The 21,749-nt window shown below is 41.7% G+C and overlaps 1 protein-coding gene across 2 annotated transcripts in view; it reads right to left on the bottom strand.

Annotated features, from left to right (window-relative positions):
• LOC111263793 (protein Wnt-16) overlaps positions 1-20,729 on the bottom strand; it is an 80,426-nt gene extending 59,697 nt beyond the window's left edge. For both annotated transcript variants that reach the window (XR_002682454.2, XM_022839185.2), the window contains exons 1-2: positions 20,119-20,729; positions 5,757-6,073 (exon numbers count right to left, since the gene is read on the bottom strand). Coding sequence is in view for 1 of the 2 variants with exons in the window: in XM_022839185.2 (XP_022694920.1) it covers positions 5,757-6,073; positions 20,119-20,198 (397 nt within the window). In the remaining variant the exon portion in view is untranslated. The remainder of the gene's footprint in view (positions 1-5,756; positions 6,074-20,118) is intronic.
• Between the last annotated feature and the right edge of the window lie 1,020 nt (positions 20,730-21,749).

Below are 21,749 nucleotides of genomic sequence, written 5' to 3' on the forward strand. Positions count from 1 at the left end.
CTTTAATAAAAAGAAAAAATTCCATTTACATGCCAGTAAAGTCAGAGGGACGCGTGGGAGTTAGATGGCTATGAGGCCACGAGCGCGTAGACAAGAGAGCGTAATTTGCTTTCCCGGGGTCGGGCAAAAACGAATAGCCTAAAATTAATCACGGTTGTACCGTGCATTTCTTCGGTAAGATACTTTTGTTACTTGCCTGGGCATCACACGCACACACATATCCATTTTTTTGTTATTCGTTCAATGAAATTGCCTAACGTCATTTTGGTGCTTATGCAGTGCCCTGATCCAATATGGCCTACGGTCTTCCATCTTTCCATTTTCGTTTGAATTTGTCGGTTTACTAATGGTATGATAAGTATAATAACGAACTTACATTTGTTTCAAGTTCCCGATGCTACCGTCTTCTCCATCACGCAGGCATGGTGTGCATGATGTTGTTGAAGTTAGATTATTAATTAAGGCACATTATTTTATAATATTGCCTATCACATCTCACGGGAACCTGTTACAGTTATTATGCGGATTTGGTTTTAGGACCTTCTTAGTTTTAGGTAACCGAGCCTTTACGTTTGACCTGTGCGAGTATTGTGGCATTTGTTATTCTTTGTAGAATTCAAAGCGCTTATTATCAAAATTTATGTTCCTGCTACACCATAGCCAGTGCTGTCTATAACGGCTCAATAGGTATTGAAAGTTTTTAAAACTTGGAAGAAGATACACTAAATTAAATATTTTTTCTTAGCCAAATAGTGCTTAGCAATTTTACTCGACGACGTACCCAATTTTCTTATTTTTGCGTTTAAAATCTTGCGTCTCGTTCTGTAAAAACTAGTAAATCAACAAAGACAAACGGTCCCATGGCATGCTATGTCTCTTCGCCGAAGGTAGCACGTGAGTGAAGATCGTTTCTTCATTAAACAATTATGTATTCCCTTTAGCCAAAAATTTTTGCATGTAATGTTGTTTCTATCATTATTATCACACGCACGGTAACTAGTTTTATTTGCCAATAAGTGAAAATAGTGGTAGTCCACTGGCGCGAGATCTGGAGAATATGGCAGGTGCAGAAAAAGCTGCCAGTCAGGCTCCTGCAGAACGGCTTTCACGATCTTTCCTGTACACGACTTGGCATTGTCGTAGATATAATGGCTTTTTCTCGTTAATAGGATGTTTTCTGCTGGATAGCCTCGTTCAATTGGTGCAACCGGGCTGCGCGCAGGTTGTGTGAATCCGACGTCCTCATTGACCTCAAATGGCGAACTAGGTTGCGGTACATTTTCCAGGTCTGGGATTCAACCTTTAAATTTAGTAAACCCCTTCGAGCAGATTTCTCAGTAGTAGAGTCTTCACTGCATACGATATGCAATATTCGGCATATAATATTCCAGACAGCTTTGGCAGCCTCTGACCTCGGTAAAATAACTTAAGGGAAATAAGTAGTCTCCGTGATAGCTTTGGGAATAACGTATTTACCTGTTTATCTTAGACGCACGTTATGATCTAAGTCTGAACCCGAGCATCGATAGACAGAGTTCGTTTCGTATTGGCCAACTGTCTGCAATGGCGATACCGGACGTAAAACTCAAAACAGAAGTAGAATAAGTAAGTGCCGAAGACTCACTTTTTCTACCTAGAACCTGTATTCTTAAAGCCTGAACTGTAGCTCAAAACTCCATTCGTTGCATAGTGAAATTGCAGCGTATTTGTAAAGCACTTTCGAATGGCATACAGAAATACACATGGAGAAAAGTAATGAACAAAAAACCTAAAAAAAACTACCTTTATTAAAGTACCGATTTAAAATAAAACTGACTAAGTTAAAATCGCAGAGAATTTTTATAAAATGATATTTACTATATTCATTTTACGATAAAGTGTATAATTGAGTTTATTCGCTGGAAACGTAATACAGTACTAGACCATCCACTTGGCTGACAAATGATTCATTTAACGATGGACCATCTGAGTGACTTACTTATGTCGTCATACTGTCGACACATAAGGGCAATTAACTTAGCCCCTTTCATACAACATGATTTACTTGCGAAAATCGCATTTGCGTAATGCCATTCACTTGGTGTGTATAAAACTTTGCAACTACTGAAGGTACTACTAGGATTTACTACCTAGATAATAGATAATCCGATTTTCTAAAAAGACGACTCAAACACTTTTTAAGGTATAAGTATTAGCCTACCGTAGATATGGATATACAAAAAACACCTTCTGGCTAGTATCTTGCAGGAATCACAGACCGCAATCATCAAAGTCGTTGAGGTGTTGTTGCGACAAGATGCCTATATTTGGGCAACTATTGCGTGTTGATTGCTATCACCTATTGAAGTTAAAAAAATACGGCTCATGTTACTGCGGGGCAAACCGACTTCTCGTTGGCTGTGTTCGTCCTCAAACGGTTAACTGAGAACCTAGTAAGGTAATGGAAGAAAAGAAACCACTTATGATGGAGGACACAGTAACAGCAGATGCAAAACGGCTGGATAAGTATGACCACAGCCAACTCTCCAAACCTGCTCTGCTCTTATGTTACGAGGAGGTCATTTATTCTGCTCCTGTCCCGTGTTGTCTTCCGATGAGTGACCTAACGGGACCAAAGACTCTTGTCCCTTTTCGTCTAGTTACATAGGGTTATTTTAATTTAGATGCAAATCCAAACGAAGCAAAGAGTTGGCCATAGGACATGAACGCAGCAGTCAGTTGAAGGCGTAAAGGCGGCCAATGCACAAAGTGCGCTTGCTTGTGCATGAGAGTGTACGTGCCTGCGTGGAGTGGTTAGCGCCGGTTTGAGCGTCGGGGTTAAAGTGACTGCTAGACGTACGCAACGTTGCTTGCAGGTCAGTTTGATTCTATCAACTTTATTATCTATTTAACTAGCAGCAATGGGATGGGATGCTAAAGAGAACAAAACAGAGTGGGCAATTTCTAAAAAGCGACACGACATCAAACAGTAACGGAGAATCGAAGGCCTGTCACCGCTTGAGACAGCTGCACAATATAGGCTGTAGTCTATTGACATTTGTGCTAAGAAAAACGTGTGCAACATGTGACTGATACAGTCGAGAGAAGGTGATTAATTAGAAATGACTTGGACGATGTTAGAGTTCATAAAATTGCAAGGCGTTTGGTTTTTTGCGTCAGGTTTGTCTGACAAATAATCATGCAGAACTGTACTTGGGTTAATTTTCTGATCAACGTTATACTTATCGTCAAAGTTCCTTATTGCCTTATTCTTTCCCTTATACGATTTACTTAGCTGTGTAGCGCAAATGAACAGTGAATACAAATACAAAATATGTACAAAGAAAGTGTGTCGCCTATCTTTAAATCATGCAATCACATATCATTTATTGAGATAAAAGTTATAATAAATGCTATGCATCTACCAAGCGAAAAACAAGTCACACAATCGGAAGTACTAAATTTAAATATTTCCCGTTGTAGTCATCGTTCACTGCTCATTTCCCCAGGCACAAAGTGCGCGGAGTTGTGTAAAAGATTTAATTTTCAAACCGTTTGGCCCAATACAATCAAAAGACCGGAGTATAATTCCATAACCTCGTAAACCCCGTAATCTGGCATCGTCCACTGCAGCTGCTGCCGCTATGACCCTGCCGACGATTCCAACGGTCTCAGGAGGAAAACCTTCTTAATCTCCAACTAACCGGAGTCTGGCCGAGCCGGCTGCCACTGACTCCCTGTTGCGTTTGTTGTGGTAAGGCAGTAGCGCTAGGGACTTGGATATCTCCAGCTCATCTTATCCGAATACAAAGGACTTCGCCCGACAAACGGCGGTCTCACCCAAAGAAGCTTCCTGCTGGCCTACCAGCCCGTCTTTCCTTCACGAGATACAATTCTAATCCCTACGTGATCTTGAGCTTCGCAGCTCGACAAGGAGTCCACATCCTTCGCGACTAGGCCTACTAGTCTTAGCCGCCCTACTACCGTAATCAGATTGGCGTGCACTCGAGACCCACATCTGGGTTGTTACTGACTACTGACTGGCTTTGTCGGTGGGTCTCAGTAAGCACCAGCAGTGCGAATCCTATCCTACCTAGTAGGGCAGGTATGACTACAGATTACCCCCAGTTCTGGTTGCCTCTCCATTTTCCCTGACAGCGGAGGTTCTTGGTCCTCGGCGTGCGTCAGCGGCGGCACCCTTGGACGGAGCCCTGTCAGGTTTTGCGGGTGGTTAGGGGTTGCGATTGCGGCCCCTGGGTCAGTAGTGGGTGAATGCGATTTTTTTGTGTATGAGCAGCGCCAGTGTGCCTGTTTTCTTCAGAGAATGCTGTGACGGGCTAGAGGCTTCGCGACGGTCACAATGCAGGTAGGTCGCCCAGCGGAAACTCGTTGGTTATTCGAGGAAAACATGCTAGCCTAAAAAAGGTTTTGCTTTAGCAAAACGAGGCTTGACTATACGTACAGATTTGACCTACTAGAATGTTGAGTTTGACCGTTGAAATAGGACCGCTCGTGGAAAAATACAGAATAAGGATTAGCGTTTATGGTCCCATGGCATCTGTGGGACTGTGAAAAATGGTGCTCCTATAGAAGAATACGATATTCCTCTCTGGAAGGAAATTATGCCTCTCAAATAATAAAAGACAACAATATTCTCAAGTTAATATCTAGTTACAAGAATGCCACGGTAGTCACGAGTCTACTCTTATTCTGAAATATAAGGTAAATCCGTGAAAAGATGGTCTCGTTCGTTCCTATTGTTCGTTTATTACGATTATTCTGCATTAAATTTGTTTCCCCATCTCATGTGGGCCCTCATAATGTGCCAGATACGTTTTTACCTGCTTGCTTTATTTGATAGAGTCCAACATACTATAATTTGTTGTTAAAGCCTTACAGTTATGCATATAAGCGAGTTGTGTACTGCAACAATGCAAAATCAATGCAACTCAATACGAAAGCAACCACCAGAGCTGAAAAAAAGGTATACCGATGTGAACAAATGAAGGTTCAGTTGATTGTAAATAAGGAACCGCATCTGAGCCAGTGCTGCTTGTATATAGTAGTCCGACGGCAGGTGTTAAGATTGGCTGCAATATGATGACGAGAACAAACTATGTCTAAACCAGCATCAAAGGAAGCTCGCTGTTGGTATACGATATGTTGCGTGAAAGTTATACTCCAGATAATTCCATTAACACTTTGAATCTAGGTACGCTGTGAGGCGTAGAACTGTAAACCATGGAACAAGCAGAACATAGCATCGTTCGCTTGGGTGAATCAACACTTACGGCGGCAGAAATTATTCGAAGATATAGATCACATTACCGCTATTCAGTAGACAAAATGCGTAGTGTAAATTTGTGCGTAAGACACCTAGTACATCCGCCATTCATTTGTGAATTTGGACTGCATTTGGAAATACCATTATTTAGAAGAAAGCTGCTATAACAGACTGCTAATAGCTCAGCATACCCATTATTATCGTTAGATCATACGAAGAAAAAAGCAAGCATAATGCCTAAATAGCTTGAAGATCTTTAGAAAAAAAAATGTCACCTAGGAGCCATTTTGTTACAAACACGCTTGCAACAATACCTAAATATTCCGTCCAATTAATCAGTCACATGGCACTTGCTTGCATGATTTCTATAATAACATATAGCACATATGTTAATAGAAATGTTACTAGAGAAAATAAGAAAAAATAACGAAGTGAATATAACATACTGGAAATATAACTTAGTCCTTTTAATCAGCCTTATGCCAGCACTCACCTCTTTGTAAGGTCATGTCAAACACGTTGATGCCTCCCTCAAGCGTACAGTTCCAACGTTCATGCCGAAACTGCTCCTGGCATTCGATAATGCCTCGACGCGCGCCTTCTGATATGGCCAGCAGCGCGTGAGGATTTCGATGACAGAGATCGAGTTGTGACTGGACTAATCCAGGTACAGCGCTGCAGAGCTCTGAAAGCCGGATGGCCAACGGGTCAACTTGTGGAGACAGTGGCGAACCGTCAGATGATACCGGTTGATCTCCTGCGAGTCGATCCAACGACCGTATGGACTGATAATCAACCAATCCCAAATACCTGAAGTTTAAAGTTAAAATATCAGTAAAAAAAAATAGCACTAGTAACAGTTGTTTTACTTAGGTAAGTAGTGTAATAAAGTAGGTAAACAATTAAACGATGTTGTGCACGTGGCTGAATATGAAACATCAATAGCAATGTATATGGCTAGAGTTTTATGAATACGCATACTGGATAAATAAACGTTTGAAAAAGCTGCAGTAACATTTCGTCGTGCGGAGTTCTTCCTGGGTTCTCGTATCCGATACAATTCCGCTGACTTGTATCAAGAAACTCAATTGAACTCACTTCATCTGTGCTCGTTTGTCAATTCCAAGCGTCAACTCCAAGGATTTTATTGCTACTGTGGCGGGCTACCCTGACGTCTTCTGTTTACTACCGGGCATCTGGTTTTAGCTTAGTTCTACCATTTTCTCATACTCGCTTTACTTTGTCTCTAAATACCGCATTCCGCTCTGCGAGTGATCCTATCAGACACCGTTCAGCCAGTGGGAATAGAACCGGATTTCAATGAATACTTATTCCAGGTATCTACCATTCGCGCAGCTCTTTATTCACCGCATCCTTGCGAAGCAGTGGCATATACAGACAGCAATTGAGTGGACTTAGTCTACTCCTTCTTATAAAGGGAAGGGTGTGTTTGTGCTTAATCTGTGCCTATGTGCGTTGCAGATCGATTTTTTAGAAGTGGTGCGCTCTTCCACTATCTGGCAAACTTTTTTCTCCTTCGTTTCCTCCCGGTGACTGTCATCGAAGCCGCATTTTTGTTGGAATTGCTTTTGGTGGCCTGCCTCAGATCTGATCTCTGTTCAGTGGTTATGCCCATCGAAGAAGACAGCAACTGCGGTTCAGTTTTAACTACTCTGGTCGCACGCTGAAGCGGCCGCGGACTCGGAAGCTGTTTCTCATCTTAACAACTTCTATTGCTTTTGCTGCTTTTACAGCTTAATCCAACGCACTCCAGTGGAGTTAAAACTATTCTAAGACAGGAGTGGGTGTCCCTGTTTCACAGAGGGCCAGCGAGAGCCAAGTCTTATCTATTTATTTCTGACTCCCCCTTTTCTTTGGTTTCGATATAATAGTGTTTCTGCGTACCTCGCAGTGTCTCCGTCGATCCTCCTTTTTTTTGTCAGCCCCTCACCGTCCCCGGTCCTTGACCGCCTCGACATCCGTTTGGTCGGCTTAGACCGCGAACAATAGCGATCCACTATCAAAGAATAGAAGTTCGCTAGGGATTGGGAAGTCGGATGTGACTGTGCGCGGATGTGTCTATCTGCATGTGCACAACTGTGCTAACGTTTCGATGTGGTGGCAATGATACAGAGACGCGAGTTCCATATTCCCGCCAAACACTAGCCTGTCAAAGTTCGTTGGGTAAGTCTGGCGTTGAAAACTATAAGTCAGAGTTGCTGGCAGCAATTGCTGTTCAAGGCTGAAATCGCTAGCCAGCAGCAGAAGGCTTTTGGTAAATTTTTGATTTCGACCACAAAAAGGACGAGTAGCAATAACAGCAGCGGCCTTTCTCTTGTTCGTTCAGACGTTGCAATGAAATCTGACAATGAAGTCTGGGTGGGAGTCTTTTCAGTTAGCGACTTGTATTCTGTCATTGTCGATATAGGCATAGATTTGCAACACTTTTGAATAAAAACGTGATGTTTTTTAAGGCAGAGCCTTTTGTTAGATTGCTGTCCTTATCCGAGACAGCAGAAACGTAAACGAGTTAGTTGATTTAACTCATTTAAATGTGGTTAGTTGCGTATGGCTGAACCTAGCCTAGATTTTGGCTTAGGGAAGCTAATCAGAGTCTTAGGCCGAGCTTAAACGAGACTTTTTCTTTGCATAAGAATGCTAATGTGTTTGGGTTAAATTTATTATGGGACAACAGACGTAAAGACGACAGAACGGCCTTTTAGGCTCGCGGACATTTTGCGGACTTAACTAAACTTCCGCTAGTAATTCTTGCGGCATGATGGTTGGTCTACACATATATGTACACTAACCCACGTTTAAAGCGTCCCTCTGTGATGAACATTTCGCAAGGTTATATCCCTTACGTCGGCTAATACCCTTAGGAATGCTTTTCTAGGTTTGATTTGTTTGCGCCTTTAGTGGACAATATTGTCTATTGCATGCGTGACGCCAGGTAAAGATAGCTTAAAGATTTATTTCTATAAATTAGTTAGACGTCTATAATTTTGATTATTACCAAAATTATTGTGGTTGTGAGAAGCTGAGTTACTCATCACCGTTGGGCCAACCTTAGACGCATTATTATGTACGCAACAGATCGTAGTACCGCCTGTAAAGCGGTGCTATCTCTATCTGAAGCCTCTACGTTAAAATTGAAATAGGGATGGTAATTGAACTTTTACTATTAACTATTATTGTAATGGCATTGGCGCACGTCAGCGTTTCCAGGCTGTACAATACATCCGATATGCACCGCTTGGCTTTAGCCGGCATGCAGTTCGGCATGACGCCGGTTAACTGGCGTCCCACTCTTTTCGCTTCTTAAAGCAAAAGTCTGCGAAGGTATACCAAAACGCCAAAACACGAATGCTTGAACCGCTGTACTTCGCCGATCTTTGCCATTACGATGCTTGGTCAAATCGTCGTTGCGTACGTTTAACGGGAAGTGAACATAAGAGGAAACAGAAGGCGAGGTGCAGTGAGGTACTCTGCGCCGAAGAAGGCAAATGACACAAAAAAGGAAAAAGACTTGTTCGACCGCCTTCCGACATTGCCGTACGCTCTGCCTATTTGCAAACGAACGAAACCAATATATCGAGAGTGCATCGTCTTTTCAAGTTGAACGACGGTAACCCTGGCGGCAACAGCAGTAAGCGGCAGGGTCGCGCGATTTAGGACCGATGGCGGCATAGGACACTATCGTTATGTGGATGCTCGGCCTGAAGCACAACACAGGACAGAGGAGAAGCCGAACTTCTATTACTGGCAGAAGTAGTAGAATGCATGGCTACATTTGGTCGAGCCGAGGGTCCTAGCATTTAAGTACCATTGAATATTGTGATAGCCTGTGGGAAGAAGGGAAAAAGCCTCAAGGAAGAGACGGAGTAACTTCAAGTGCGCTTTTACAGTCTCACACGCATGGCTCTGTTTAGACACCAGATTTTGTTCAGTCTACCTAGCTATATCGTAGCGCGACACGTTGCAGTTGCAAGGCCAGGGTAGCGCAAGCCAAGATGATGCAAGTGCTGAAGGCCCATAAGTGACCTTCTTTATCGTATCCGCCGGAGACTGGCGATAACGGTAGGAACTACCCATAATCATCGCCATTGCGTTCTTGAAGCTATCCATTTAGCCAGCCAGTCAAGTGGCGTGTCATGGAATGGCGAAATGCACGACTACGCCAGACAGGGCTGAGCTGCGGTATGAATCGAGAACTCATCAGGCAAGCAGCCGCTGCACTCGTCTAGTTCTTCTATTTCCTTGTCTCCCGCTCCGCTGCTTCAGACGGCCCCTAGCAGGAAGCGAACCCACAACGACCCAAACGACTAGCAACGGGTCCTGAACTTCAAGTCGAAGCTACTTCAGTGCTATCAAAAGGTATGATGTGCGATCAAAGTTATCAGCTAGCAAGGGTCAATTGACTCCGTTGCTCACCCTAAGGTGCCATAGAATGGCACGTACAAGCAGACAGTCATCCATATAGACAGCCTCACCAACAAGCACATCGTTGGATTTGTCAAAAAACGAAGAATGTGTGCTTGAATGCACTCACTGGGAACACCCAGTGGGGACTTAATTCAGAAAAGCAGCAGCATCAATCAGCTCGCACACAGTTTTTTTTTATTGTGATTTTAATTGCACTCACAAATACCACGTACTATCACATGGATCCAACCGTTCTGTTTTTTGCAACTTCTTTACATTTGCTGATCCTGCTGCTGTCACAGCCTTCTATCGTAGCCGTATGCCATTCGTGAATGAGTCGTTATTGTCGCAGTTGGCCACTGCAATAGCATAGAAAAAAAAAAGAACAGGCTTCTTCAGTTGCTAAGTTGCGCAGATACTTTTCCACAGATAGATCTCATTCGGACCTAAAATTACCTGTCGATGTTGAAGCTACAATTGATACTGCTGCAGCTCACATAATGGGCAAGTTATATATATAAATTTGCAGGCGGGTACACAAAAGGATACACTTCCGTGATCCGCAAAGCAGCTGCTATTTGAAGTTGACCAAATTACCGATGATGAATTGACCCATGCGTTGTAGGGACGAAAAACTATTTGTCTTAAATTATTCCTGATCCATTGGTCGGGTACCGGGGAGGATAGGTGCTGTGTTTGAACCGGTTGCATATAAAGTTATTTCACTTCTCAAAAGCCGTATCGCTAATATAATATATACTTCAAGAGATACCCATTTTCTTTTTGGAGACAATTTAAGGGGGCGGAATGACGACTTGTATCAGGGTTTTGCCATACTATTGCAACACTATTCAGTAGGTTCCCTTGCCAGTCATTATCTGCAAGCTGTTATTTGAACGTGACCATTCCAGAAAATGATATTGATACACAGTATCGCTAAATACGAGTAGTATAGGTCAGCGGCTGAGTGACTAATATCTGAACGCCAAAAAGGAGGTGGCAAAAACTGCGCCGCCTGCAGGACGGGGCTCAAGCCTGTAATACCATTATGCGTTCTTGCTCTCTATTGCGACAGGCCTCAATGTTGAACGATATTCATGCGAGCTAGAATATCACGTAGCAGTTGTATCGAGTGGAATAGACATAGAGTTTGGTGGTGACGAGGAATTGCTTATTTGTTCATCCATTACACAGTGGATAAGAGATCGCGGTATAATACAACAGGCGATGATAATGAAAACGGTATTACAGCTGACTTTTACAAACTAATCAGCTAACCCGAATTTTGAATTGACGTCACGCATATTGATATAATTTCGAAATTCGACGAGAAAACATAACATGATGCCGCCAGCAATCATTACTAAGTATAGATATCAACTATAACATGTGCAGAAAGGCATTCAATGTCCCAGTCGATCGACGTTTCTAACGCTTTTTTCCACACTTTTTTTGTGCTTCCAATGAAGCGGTAAACGGTTAGTTCAAATCGTGGCCGACTTCTTCTGTAGGCTTGCTCTATTCCAAACCTAGACGGAATCTTTAGCTCATGAATAGCCAGTATTATCAAAAGCTAATGAAGCTCTATGACCACCTTTTTTGTACACGCAGACCCACATAAAGCGTGCCTTAGATGGATTTATATTTATTTTCAGAATGTCTGCTGGCTTAGCTAAAGAGGTCTCAAGAAATACTAAAGTTTTAGATCGAGATAAATTTCTATTAAATATGGCATATGATGATTAAAAAAAAATGCTAAAATTTCAATATCGGCGCTAATATTTTCTGCCTTCTTCACACTAGGCAATATTTTTCTTCAAAATAACATAGGAATCTTTTTCTATCTGAGTAATTTTAAGTTCGTATAGACATATTCAGTGATAATTCCTGTAATCCTATTATTTGTGCGAATATTCCTCTTCCAAAATACACGAATAGAATTTTAGAAAGGTATATTTTAAAATAAATAACCGTTGTCCTCTTTGTGCTATGAAAGCAACCAGATATGGCAGATTGTAGAGATGCTATAAATTACCAGCTATACAACGAAGCATCATACGGTGGCCGAGTGTGACCGCATAATTTTGAAGCTAAGTGGTGCCCAGATGCTTGAATTGCCCAGGGCGACACTCAGTCATGGCTCACTTTAATTCGGTTTTTGAAGCTGTTAGTACTGATGTTGAGGAAAGGACCAGAGTTTCAACATTTTGGCCTACAGCCATCATCCTATGCCCCGGCGATAACTGTAAAAGCAGTAGCACAAAGTTTCAAGCTAAGCCTCTAACAATAAGCTGAAAAGAACACTGACGGCAAGTACGAGGACTCTCTGTGGCCTGTGTGAGTCTATGGCCAGATCGACAGAAATAGAAACTTTACAGTGTGTAGTAATAAAGGAACATCTTATTTTTACACATAAGCAACATTTGACTTTCTGCTGTTAGCTGAGACACAGCTCTAATAGATGACGCTTACACAGAAAGGCTAAGGACGGGATCAATCTTGATGCTTGACTGCTTTAATTTATTGTGTAATACGAAAAATCAAGCAAAAATATTTCATTTAACTCGGTATACCGTGACTCTGATATGACGATTATACAATAAATATAGACGTATCTATCTGATCTAAAAAGTTTCAGCGCTAACAGAAATTAATTCATTTAAACAATATTCTCTTGACTGTTCCCTACTCCACGGCATTACGGCGTAAGTGCTGCAACAGGTGCAGTTGATAAGCTGTTGATGCAGATAAGACATTTTTTTTTTAATATACCTTACCTGGCAGTGAACTTCATGCACTTGCTTAGCTTATATCCGCAAAGCATGTTTGTATTCCAGATAGGCAAAGGAATTTTAATTCGATTTCTACTCTTACTATCGTATACATTCGTTTCCTGCATAATCCTATTATATTTATTTGTATATGCATACACAATGAGGCTTGCCCCTTCCAAAATTTTCTGCTTCCGCCTGCTCGATGCCTCGACGAATATCTAATACTTATTATGGTAACTTCGTTTGCTTCTATTGTAATTAATTCCGAAAGCTCAAACCAGAAAGTTGCAACATTTCTGACAGCCTGAAGTGGTGAACGAGTAATTATAGGCGCGTGATCCGCCTGTTAGAAGTCGTTTCAGCCCCATAGGCTCTAGAACGGGTGGACAAAGTAAAATAGTTGAGTATAAACAATTTATATAGTCAAATACATAATATCAAAGGTAGATAAGGCTAGGTGAGTTGATATACTGTACATAGTCTGACTAACTCCGCTCTTAACGTGCTAGCCTAGGCTAGTACTGTGTCGAGAAACCGACAGAAGATTTCTGCTCTCTCAAATCCGCTAAAGCTGACGATTACGCCAAATTTGAGAACCCCCAGAGAATATGACACCAGCTACTACTTACTCCTTATTTGCCCGCTACTTTCGATTTGTCATTGCAGAATTGGAATATGCAGATGGGACGGTCGTAGGCCAGCAATGAGCCATCTAGAGTTGCCATTGCACTGATTCTACTCATCCTTAGCAGGCCCTTCTGATATAAGCGAGGCTATGCAACAGAGGGTAGTAATGGTCCGAATTGAAAATCAGTGTACTATGCGCAATTCTGCCAGTGTGAAGAGGAGGTTGGCTCTACTAACGTGAGCAGACCTACTCGTTGAGGCTGTTAGAATTTTTGGGAGCACAAATTGTAGAGTATGGCATATTTGGTAGGCTTGCAACGAGGGATCATATTGGAATATGATCATCGCCGGAGTTGACTTGAGGATGATGGCTTATTGAGGAGCGGCTTCTAGTATGGGTGAATAACTGGTTGGTCGACTCTGCGACGGTTAAGTCAGGGGGAGCCGGACCAAGTAGACCCTGGGGTTGTGCCACAGACTCTTCGTGCTGTCTTGCGGCTAATGCGATCAGTGGGCGAGTCTGAAGTCTCGTTAACCCTTGTATTACCAGATGTCTTGATGAAGGGGAATAGAAGAGATGAACCTTTGAAATTCGAAAAAAATCAATTTGTATAACTTCATAAACCTATTCGTTTAAGGATGAAACATTAAATAAGTAATACAAATACCGTAGACACGTGATTGGGCGCACGCTTCAATGAAACAGCATAATGTCAATAATCTTTAACTATAACTGTATTAAATAAAACTAAAACTGTAAACTAAGTAATACTTCTAAGTAAGAATTGGAGGTGACATAATCTAACGAGCTATTCCTACTGGAACGCACTCGTGGTACGTCTTTAGAAGAAAGAATGATCAAGTTAGATTGAGCGTTGAAAGAGGAGACATTGTATAACAATAAATAATCAATCTATAACAAGATGATAACGACCGCATCGTGTAAGCAGAAACGGCCGTTATACGTGTTAGGTTAACTCATCTCAAAATTACGGAGATAAAACTTATAAAGTACTACCCTTAGTATATCACGCTAAAAAAACCCAAGGCTTTTTACACTCATTAAATGTCAGATAGCCCAACACTAATTATTCTAGATTCACATGCATTGGATTCGATAATTACAGCCTAAACATATGGACAACGTTAGCGTATTCTCACAAAACACCCGACGGTCAGCCATTATCAATACCTCACACATATTGGAATTCGATTACATTTTTAATAGTTGATCGAAACAACAGCGGGACAATTACCGTATGCAAAAGTATTTGTCATCGAAAAACGAGGCTGTCCGTTGTGGCTGAACGCCTTCGTACTCTTTGTCCATTGTTATTGGCCAGACAACAGATCAGATAGGTCGACAAGCCAGGCAGAACTACGAAAGCTAAGCGATACAATGAAGACTGTTTAGCAGGCGGATCTTAGATTAGAATTTATTGCGAGGCACAGGGCTACTTCTTCCTTAGGTTATCGGCGATCGTCAGCAAGAAACGCTAAATCGAGGGTCTTTGAAAAAAACACCTGGTCTCGACCTAGCGCAAGCAGTCAGAGAAACAGATCTGAGACTGTTCGGCAATTCTGTTGAGATTTTATAACGATAGTACAAATCGCTTTGCAGAGTAACATAAGCTGGCTATGAGGCAAAAATTGCAAGCCTATTTACTAACTTGCTTTTGATTCTTCTAAGTTGACTATCGAGGCAGAATAAAAGGCTACAATTGCCAAAATCTTTGGTCGATCCTACTTTCTTGTTTGTACAGAAACCACACATGCAGGTAGGGCCATTTAGTAAACTTAAGTTACGCAGGCTGTTGGATATAGTCTCTGGAACCAGCCGCACACGTTAGTGCGTACTATAGTGATGTTCTGTCAAAAATTTTTCATTTCGTGTCGTCAACTAAAGATCATATGTTTCTCTCATAGCCCTGTGAGTTATACGCTAGACTTAGGGGACAAAAACGTTTTCCCCTTTTCAAGAAAAGATGCTTTTCATGTCTTTCTTCTGGTAATGCTAGTAAATGCAACGGTCGACAGCTCGAATCGTTTCGTATTTCAAACACCATCAATAATAGTGTACAGGCAAATATTTAGCTCACTTGTCCAGTTTATAGCAGAAGTACTTTAGTCAAATAACAAAAGCTAACAGCTCTGTTTGTTAAACAAACTACTTGTTGTTTCCTTTCTGTAAATAAAGTCTTTTCAAAAACTGCGTTTCACATATTAAGTTCATTGTTGTATTTGCGCAGAAGCGTTTCAGACAAAATAGCATTTCGCTCTGAATGAATGCTGAAAATGATAAAAATGCCTTTTTTTTTTCGCTGGAAAGAAGGAAACTAAATTCTTCATAGTTCCTCAGCAAGCTTGTTGGGTAATTCAATGGATTTTTCAAGGACTCAAAAAATACGTGGTAGATTTTTTGACATCTATGTTCACAGCAGTGGCTGTCAAACGAAGTGAATTTGTATGCTCCTATTTACGGCAAAAGTCAGGGTAATTGCCTGTCCGGAATATATATTCGTTTATGCTAATGAAGTAATGCCGCTATGAAGCGGGAATAAAAGGCTGTACACGAAAAGCACAAATTCTATCCCCTCGCGGAAGTCCCTTTGCAGAATAAAGCCCAGCAATTGGCTTTAAAATAATGCTTCACTCGTCGAAACAACTTTTCTAAATAGCACAAACCTCTCAACTGATTAGTTGGCCGGCCCCATTTTACCCTTTGCAGTAAAATAGGTTCCAGTTCGCCTCGTCTATGGTGACACTTAGATGGGATGTTTTCAATAAATTTCCCATTTACGTTAGTTAGGTGACCCCGGTTATCGCAGGCCCTAGGACTTACTTTTCAGATCGAGTAAAACTATACTATATATGATACTAATCTACTACTATGATACTGAAACACGATCGAACGATACCGATCGGCGCAAAACTTAAATTTCGCCTCCACAGTGCCAGCTTAAAAGTATTGATATAGCAATAAACTATTAGTAGTAGTATAAAGTAGGAAATACAATATTTTTGGTAGATTATGCCGGGCAAGTTGGTCTGTATCTAGCGAGGAGTGAATATTGTATATGTCGGCTTTACAAATGATAAAGGTCAGTATTTATGCCGCCTTGTTACCCTCTACTTCAAGGTTAGAAGTTTTCCACTTGTTCGTTACCGAAATAATTCCCATGGCTCGGCTGTAACGCTGACCTATACTGTAATGTTTAGTAGAGTGCAGTCTTTTTCTTTATTCTGAGCTAGCTTTGAACACATGTTAATTCACATGTGCCGTTGTTAGAGCAGCTAAATAACAATATAATTTGCTAATTAGGATAAAAAAATGTTTGCATTAATTTAGTTATTGGTTCTCGCGCGTGTAAAACAAAATGCCGTTTGTATCGCCATTAAGAGGTGGTTAAGGCATCTATAGGTGGTCCCGTTGCATAGACTGTTTTGCTACTGCTGATAACCTGTACAGCAGACGTTCGAAGTCTGTTCTAAGCACCCGGTGAGCTGACGACACTATTAATTGTTGCGCAATTACGTTGGTCGTCTCCATCGCGCACTTTCTACAGTTTGTTTAGGCGACAAACATAGAATCATTTGCTATTGCGGCGGTGTTGTATAGCCGCGTCGGTATCGGCACTGTGCAAAAGATGTGGGTCAGATCAAATCAAATCAGAAGCCATAACAACGGTGGTCTGCCATTATCCTGTGTAAACATCGTTTTGCTCTGTTCTGATGGTGACGAATGCGAAACCAAAGGATAGCAGCTGGAGTTCAGTGAGCAGAATCGGTAAGCAGGTTGGCTGGCTATCTGCCTCCCTTCTCCGTTTCGATGTTTCCTTCGACTGTTTCACCAAGGTCAAGCGTTGGTTACAATACTGGTTGTTGTGACCACAAACAGGAGCTTTTCTCATTTCGTAATCCTTGCTCACTAGTTCTTGTTACAGCTTCCTGTTACGTTGCAAATCTTACCGTTAACTAGGTGTTGATGTTTTCAGTTTCCCTAGATTGTACCTTTATGGCATAGTATCTCTATTCGATTCTTTTAGTTTTCTCTCCTGTATGATACCTTTCGATTAATTAGTAGTTGAAGCCAGTAGATGGCTATGATTGTTGCAGGCTTGTCGGTCGTCCGTCGTACGCTTCTAACCGTGGCCTCCACATATCGTTGTCTGGAACAGCCGAATCCAAGTGTCCTGTTGAGTTGATCACTGCTACTGCGTCTGTCACTGTGATTATTATTAGTACAAGCGGAAACCCTAACGGTATAAGGGACTTCCCGCTGATATGCAAATCTCCAACTAATTCTCACCTCCAGTACACGGCCACATATTACCGCTTAGCTCGTACCACGCATAACATACCTCTTGTGGTCTACTTGCATTTAACCACTAATAGCATGGAATAACAGACTATCCTTTTCGATATCTTTTCCCGTAGGTGCTCATTGTTAATGCTAGCCCGCCAGGTGCCATATCTTCTCCACCGCAGTTCGTTGGAGTTAATCCAGTCATAAAGCAAAACGCAATCGTACCTCCCAAGCATTTCTTTTTCCACTGCGTACCCACATCGTGCGGGGGATCATGTCCGTGACGCTCTACTTCGTGCTCTACTGTCCGCATTTCCGCTAACTGTGTCAATGGTCAACAATAGAAAGTAACGATTTGATGAGGGCAAGCGGCGGCTGAGATTGGCCTGGTAGATGCCCTTCTGTATTTCCTTTTCATCGCCGCGATTGGCGAAACGTGACGGCGAATAACTAGCAGAGACAATACGAAAAAAAAAAACGCTCGTTACTTGATGCCGGTGACTCTTTCGTATGTGCTGACAAAACTGCCAAATTGCAAAAACCAACGTGTGAGTGTACAAGGCGTGTGGGGAATAGGCTATGGAACTGAAAGCTGTACCTGTGCAAAAAGCATCCGACAAGTTGATGCTGGACTAAGCCATCCGAACCCACCGCGACCTAGGACAAATATGCAACGTCCTCGGTACTGCAGCTGCTATCGGGATAAAGCAATTTGTGGTCATCTCTCTTTAAAAGAGGTCTGGTATCATAGAATGCCAAAGTTACGGGTCGAGCGTCGCAAAGTTATGAGACGGCCAAGAAACTTATTACCACTATCGGACAAAGGCAGACAAAATATACACACACACACACACACATAGAGAAACGATTCTCACTTTAACAAACACGATTGTTAGAAGTCAAAGGAGAAGTCAGAAAGTCCGAACTCGGAGGCGACTAAAAGTTCCGTAATGACGTGACGCTTGAAGGCACAAAAAGAGCTGTGGTCACAGAGGGTAATTAGGGTGATTACATATGGAGGACCAAGACGATTCACCGTCCGTCAGTCAAGCAAATGAACACTCGTAGATTATAAGAAAAGCTACTGCGACCAATATTAACCTCAGTTTCTGGCACCTTTCGTGTATGCCGGATGGCGGCTGCTCGCAGGTTATGGTGCGAAAATGACGACAGGCCAAGAAGAAGCTGTCTGACAAGTCCAACGAGGACAAGTCGATGTGTCCGCTGGTTGCATTTTGCTAACAGTTTGCAAAGATTGCGAAATAAAAAAATAAAGAATAGTTAAGCCTGTGTTACAGCTCACAATAATCCACAAGACACACGCTGTCGCAATGGTGCCGTGGGATGCTTCTCACTGGGTCTTCCGCTGTTTGATTGTCAATCTTTATAGTACTTTCGCCTCATGCGGTGCTAGGGCAATTCATCAACAATAATCATATGAGAAGATTTTTAGGGTCAAGTCAAACAGTGGCTAGACGGGTCATTCACTTTCGAGTTTTGCGTTCGGTATCGCCGTTAAGTATTCCATCGGACGGCTGGCTTTCAGCACGAAATAAAGCCTGTCGACACCCGAGTTCTAACTCAGACCACAAAGTGTTCCGAAGGTTAGCAGGCAAATACGTTACCCACTAAGCTGTCACCGCTACCCTGTCTCATATTATGTGACTGTTCATAAGTTTCGCTTAGCCTGGACCTCAGTTTTGGACCAAGTAGTTGAGCTAATGAATTAATCCGAAGTTAATACTTCTCCCTTCTGATATGAGAGGAATGTATCTAATCCTTGTGATTAAAAAAACTATTATAATATCGTGTAATCGGGCGGGGATGCTGCGGGAGTGGGAAGGCACTTGTTTGATGTACCACGTGCATTTTCATAATGTTCCAAAACGCAAGTTTTGATGCCAGCCGTTTCACGAGATGAAAGCAGAATACTAGTTTTTGAAGTTGTTTCAATGTAAAATAAGTTTGCTGTGATCAGTGAAATTCACTTAAAGCCATTTTATTTAAAGCATATTTTTGTTAGTGGACGGCCTAAGCTGACGAAAAAATCTATAATGTTTCACAAAAATCTCTGATTCGATCTGATCTCCCTACAGTGCTCCCGAGAAAGCGCTGTAAATCATGAAATTAATGGCCTCCTCACGAGCACGCGCTGAAGAGTCCGCTTTGTTGTAAGGGATAAAAATGAATATCGAAGAATGAGAAGTATATTATTACTTTAGTTCAAATCACCGAGCGTTCATCAAAAACTAAAAGACCGTAGTATAGGCTGACTCGAGGTGAGCTAAACTGGCTCAATTTTTAGATATCATTGTCATGACACGAAGTAGTAAACTTTGTATTAACTCTCCTATAACCAAACGCGCTAGCGGAACCTCTTCATATTTACTTTCCAGTTTTGCAATGTACCTTGGTCCTGTTATCGGACCATTAATACATTAATTATTTAAAAGCGGCATCATTTCAAAGATGGATTGTCTCATTCTTAAATAGGTTTAATTTCGATTTTTTTGTCTAACCATTTATGTACAAGAATTATATAGAAGATAGTAACGGAACTCATTTCAGTGTTCGAGAACTTGTTATTGGACGAGATGGGTTCACTGACTAGATTCAATTCCTTCTACTGTAACTTGGCCTACCTTCAGACTTGTCATCGAATTCTGTGTCAGTTTAGAAATGCGTTGACTATTCTAACTACCTATAAAATACTTAACACTTACATCCAGCTGCCTGACGACGCTGATCCGGTGCCTATCAGGCCAACAAGCATCAAGGCTAGCATATTCACGTGCCACTTCATCGTCACTGTACACTTATTAGAGGAACTTATTCGTATAAATCATCCACCACGGTACTACTCATGCAGGGCCACACAAAGCACTCCAATTGCAATTAATACCACAGTCGTTCTGAGGTAAACTCTCAAACGTTCTCTAAGTTAATTTTACAATAGCTTTAGCCGTTGAAAACTCAAGGTTAATGTTTACTTAAAAAAAAAGTACGTTTAGTGCTTATTCACTGACACCTGTTTGTTCAACAGTCAACCGCGTAAAGCTATTTCCGTAGCCTATTGATTCGGCATACATCAGCACCCCGATAAGTAGATGTGTGTCTGCAAAAGCCAAAACACGAACACGAGATCAAATATATAGTTACTGTTGTATAAGTGAGTCGTTGACGTAGTCGTTTTGCGCCCATACACGCACGACTCTCGCCGGCCAAGAGCAAGGACAACGATGCGCTCCCGGCGGAGTGTAAGCCGCGACTGAGGACAACACGGTGCCCCTTCCTCTTAGGATTTGCTCAGGAGGCCCTCTCCACTTCGGCTCTCCTGAAGGATGACCACGTATCCTCACACAAGCTTGTGGAGTCTCTGATTGGCTGGGGAAGGGGCTCGGATGCCGGGTACTCGGGTGTCACCTGGTAGGAGTCGCTCCTCTGGAGCAGAGCGAATTTCGATGATATAGCTGGGGTTGTAGGTGATACAGGTGTCCTTTCTTTACTTCCAAATATCGCTGCTACTATGGATACAAATGACGACACGTAAATAGGGCTTAAGCTAATACCTGTGTATTTATTTATTATTGGCTACATATTTTGCTATACAGACGTTCTTATATGTAACGTTATATTGTAACGCAATACTGGGCGTATAACTAATTTTAACAGGTTTGGTTAAACACTATGCAAAAACCGCTATTGGTAATTGTGACGATAGAGCCCAAAGCATTGTTGAGGTTGATCATTAGTGCCCCACTTTCGGTCGAATAAATCGATGGACGATTCAGATTAATAAGGATTTTGTTGATCCCAGGCGGTAATCTTGTAAATTGCTTCAAGTATACAATTTACAAATGACAGTTTCACTATCATATCATCATTTCAACATATATATATATGTGTGTGTGTGTGTGTGCATGGAGTTGCTGGACTTCATGAGCTACGCAAAGGCTGAACAAGTGTTTATGGGAAAATATCGTAGAAATACGATGTTATTAACTCTTCTTTTACTTACCACATGGAGTACCAGAACAACACGAGCATACCTAGCCTCAGCAAATACACGTGAGCTTGCTTTGCCAATTGCGGCAACGTGGGATTGAACTGGGGCTGTTCAATAATGTTAATTATAGACTAGATTTCATTTACTAATAAGTAACTCTTACTTCAAACTTACAAATTTTAGGCCAACTCATTTATTCTGTTTGAAATGCTGTTTTTCGTATCATTAAGATCATTCGACGGATTAATGAAAATATTTTCGGAGTACACAGATCATCACTTTTCTGTTATGATTAGTCTAAAATTGAAAATATCAAAAACATGCGTTTTTGAAAATCACATTAATATC

The sequence above is a fragment of the Varroa jacobsoni genome, unplaced genomic scaffold (assembly GCF_002532875.2).
Source record: "Varroa jacobsoni isolate VJ856 unplaced genomic scaffold, vjacob_1.0 scaffold_791, whole genome shotgun sequence".
Lineage (NCBI taxonomy): Eukaryota > Metazoa > Arthropoda > Arachnida > Mesostigmata > Varroidae > Varroa > Varroa jacobsoni.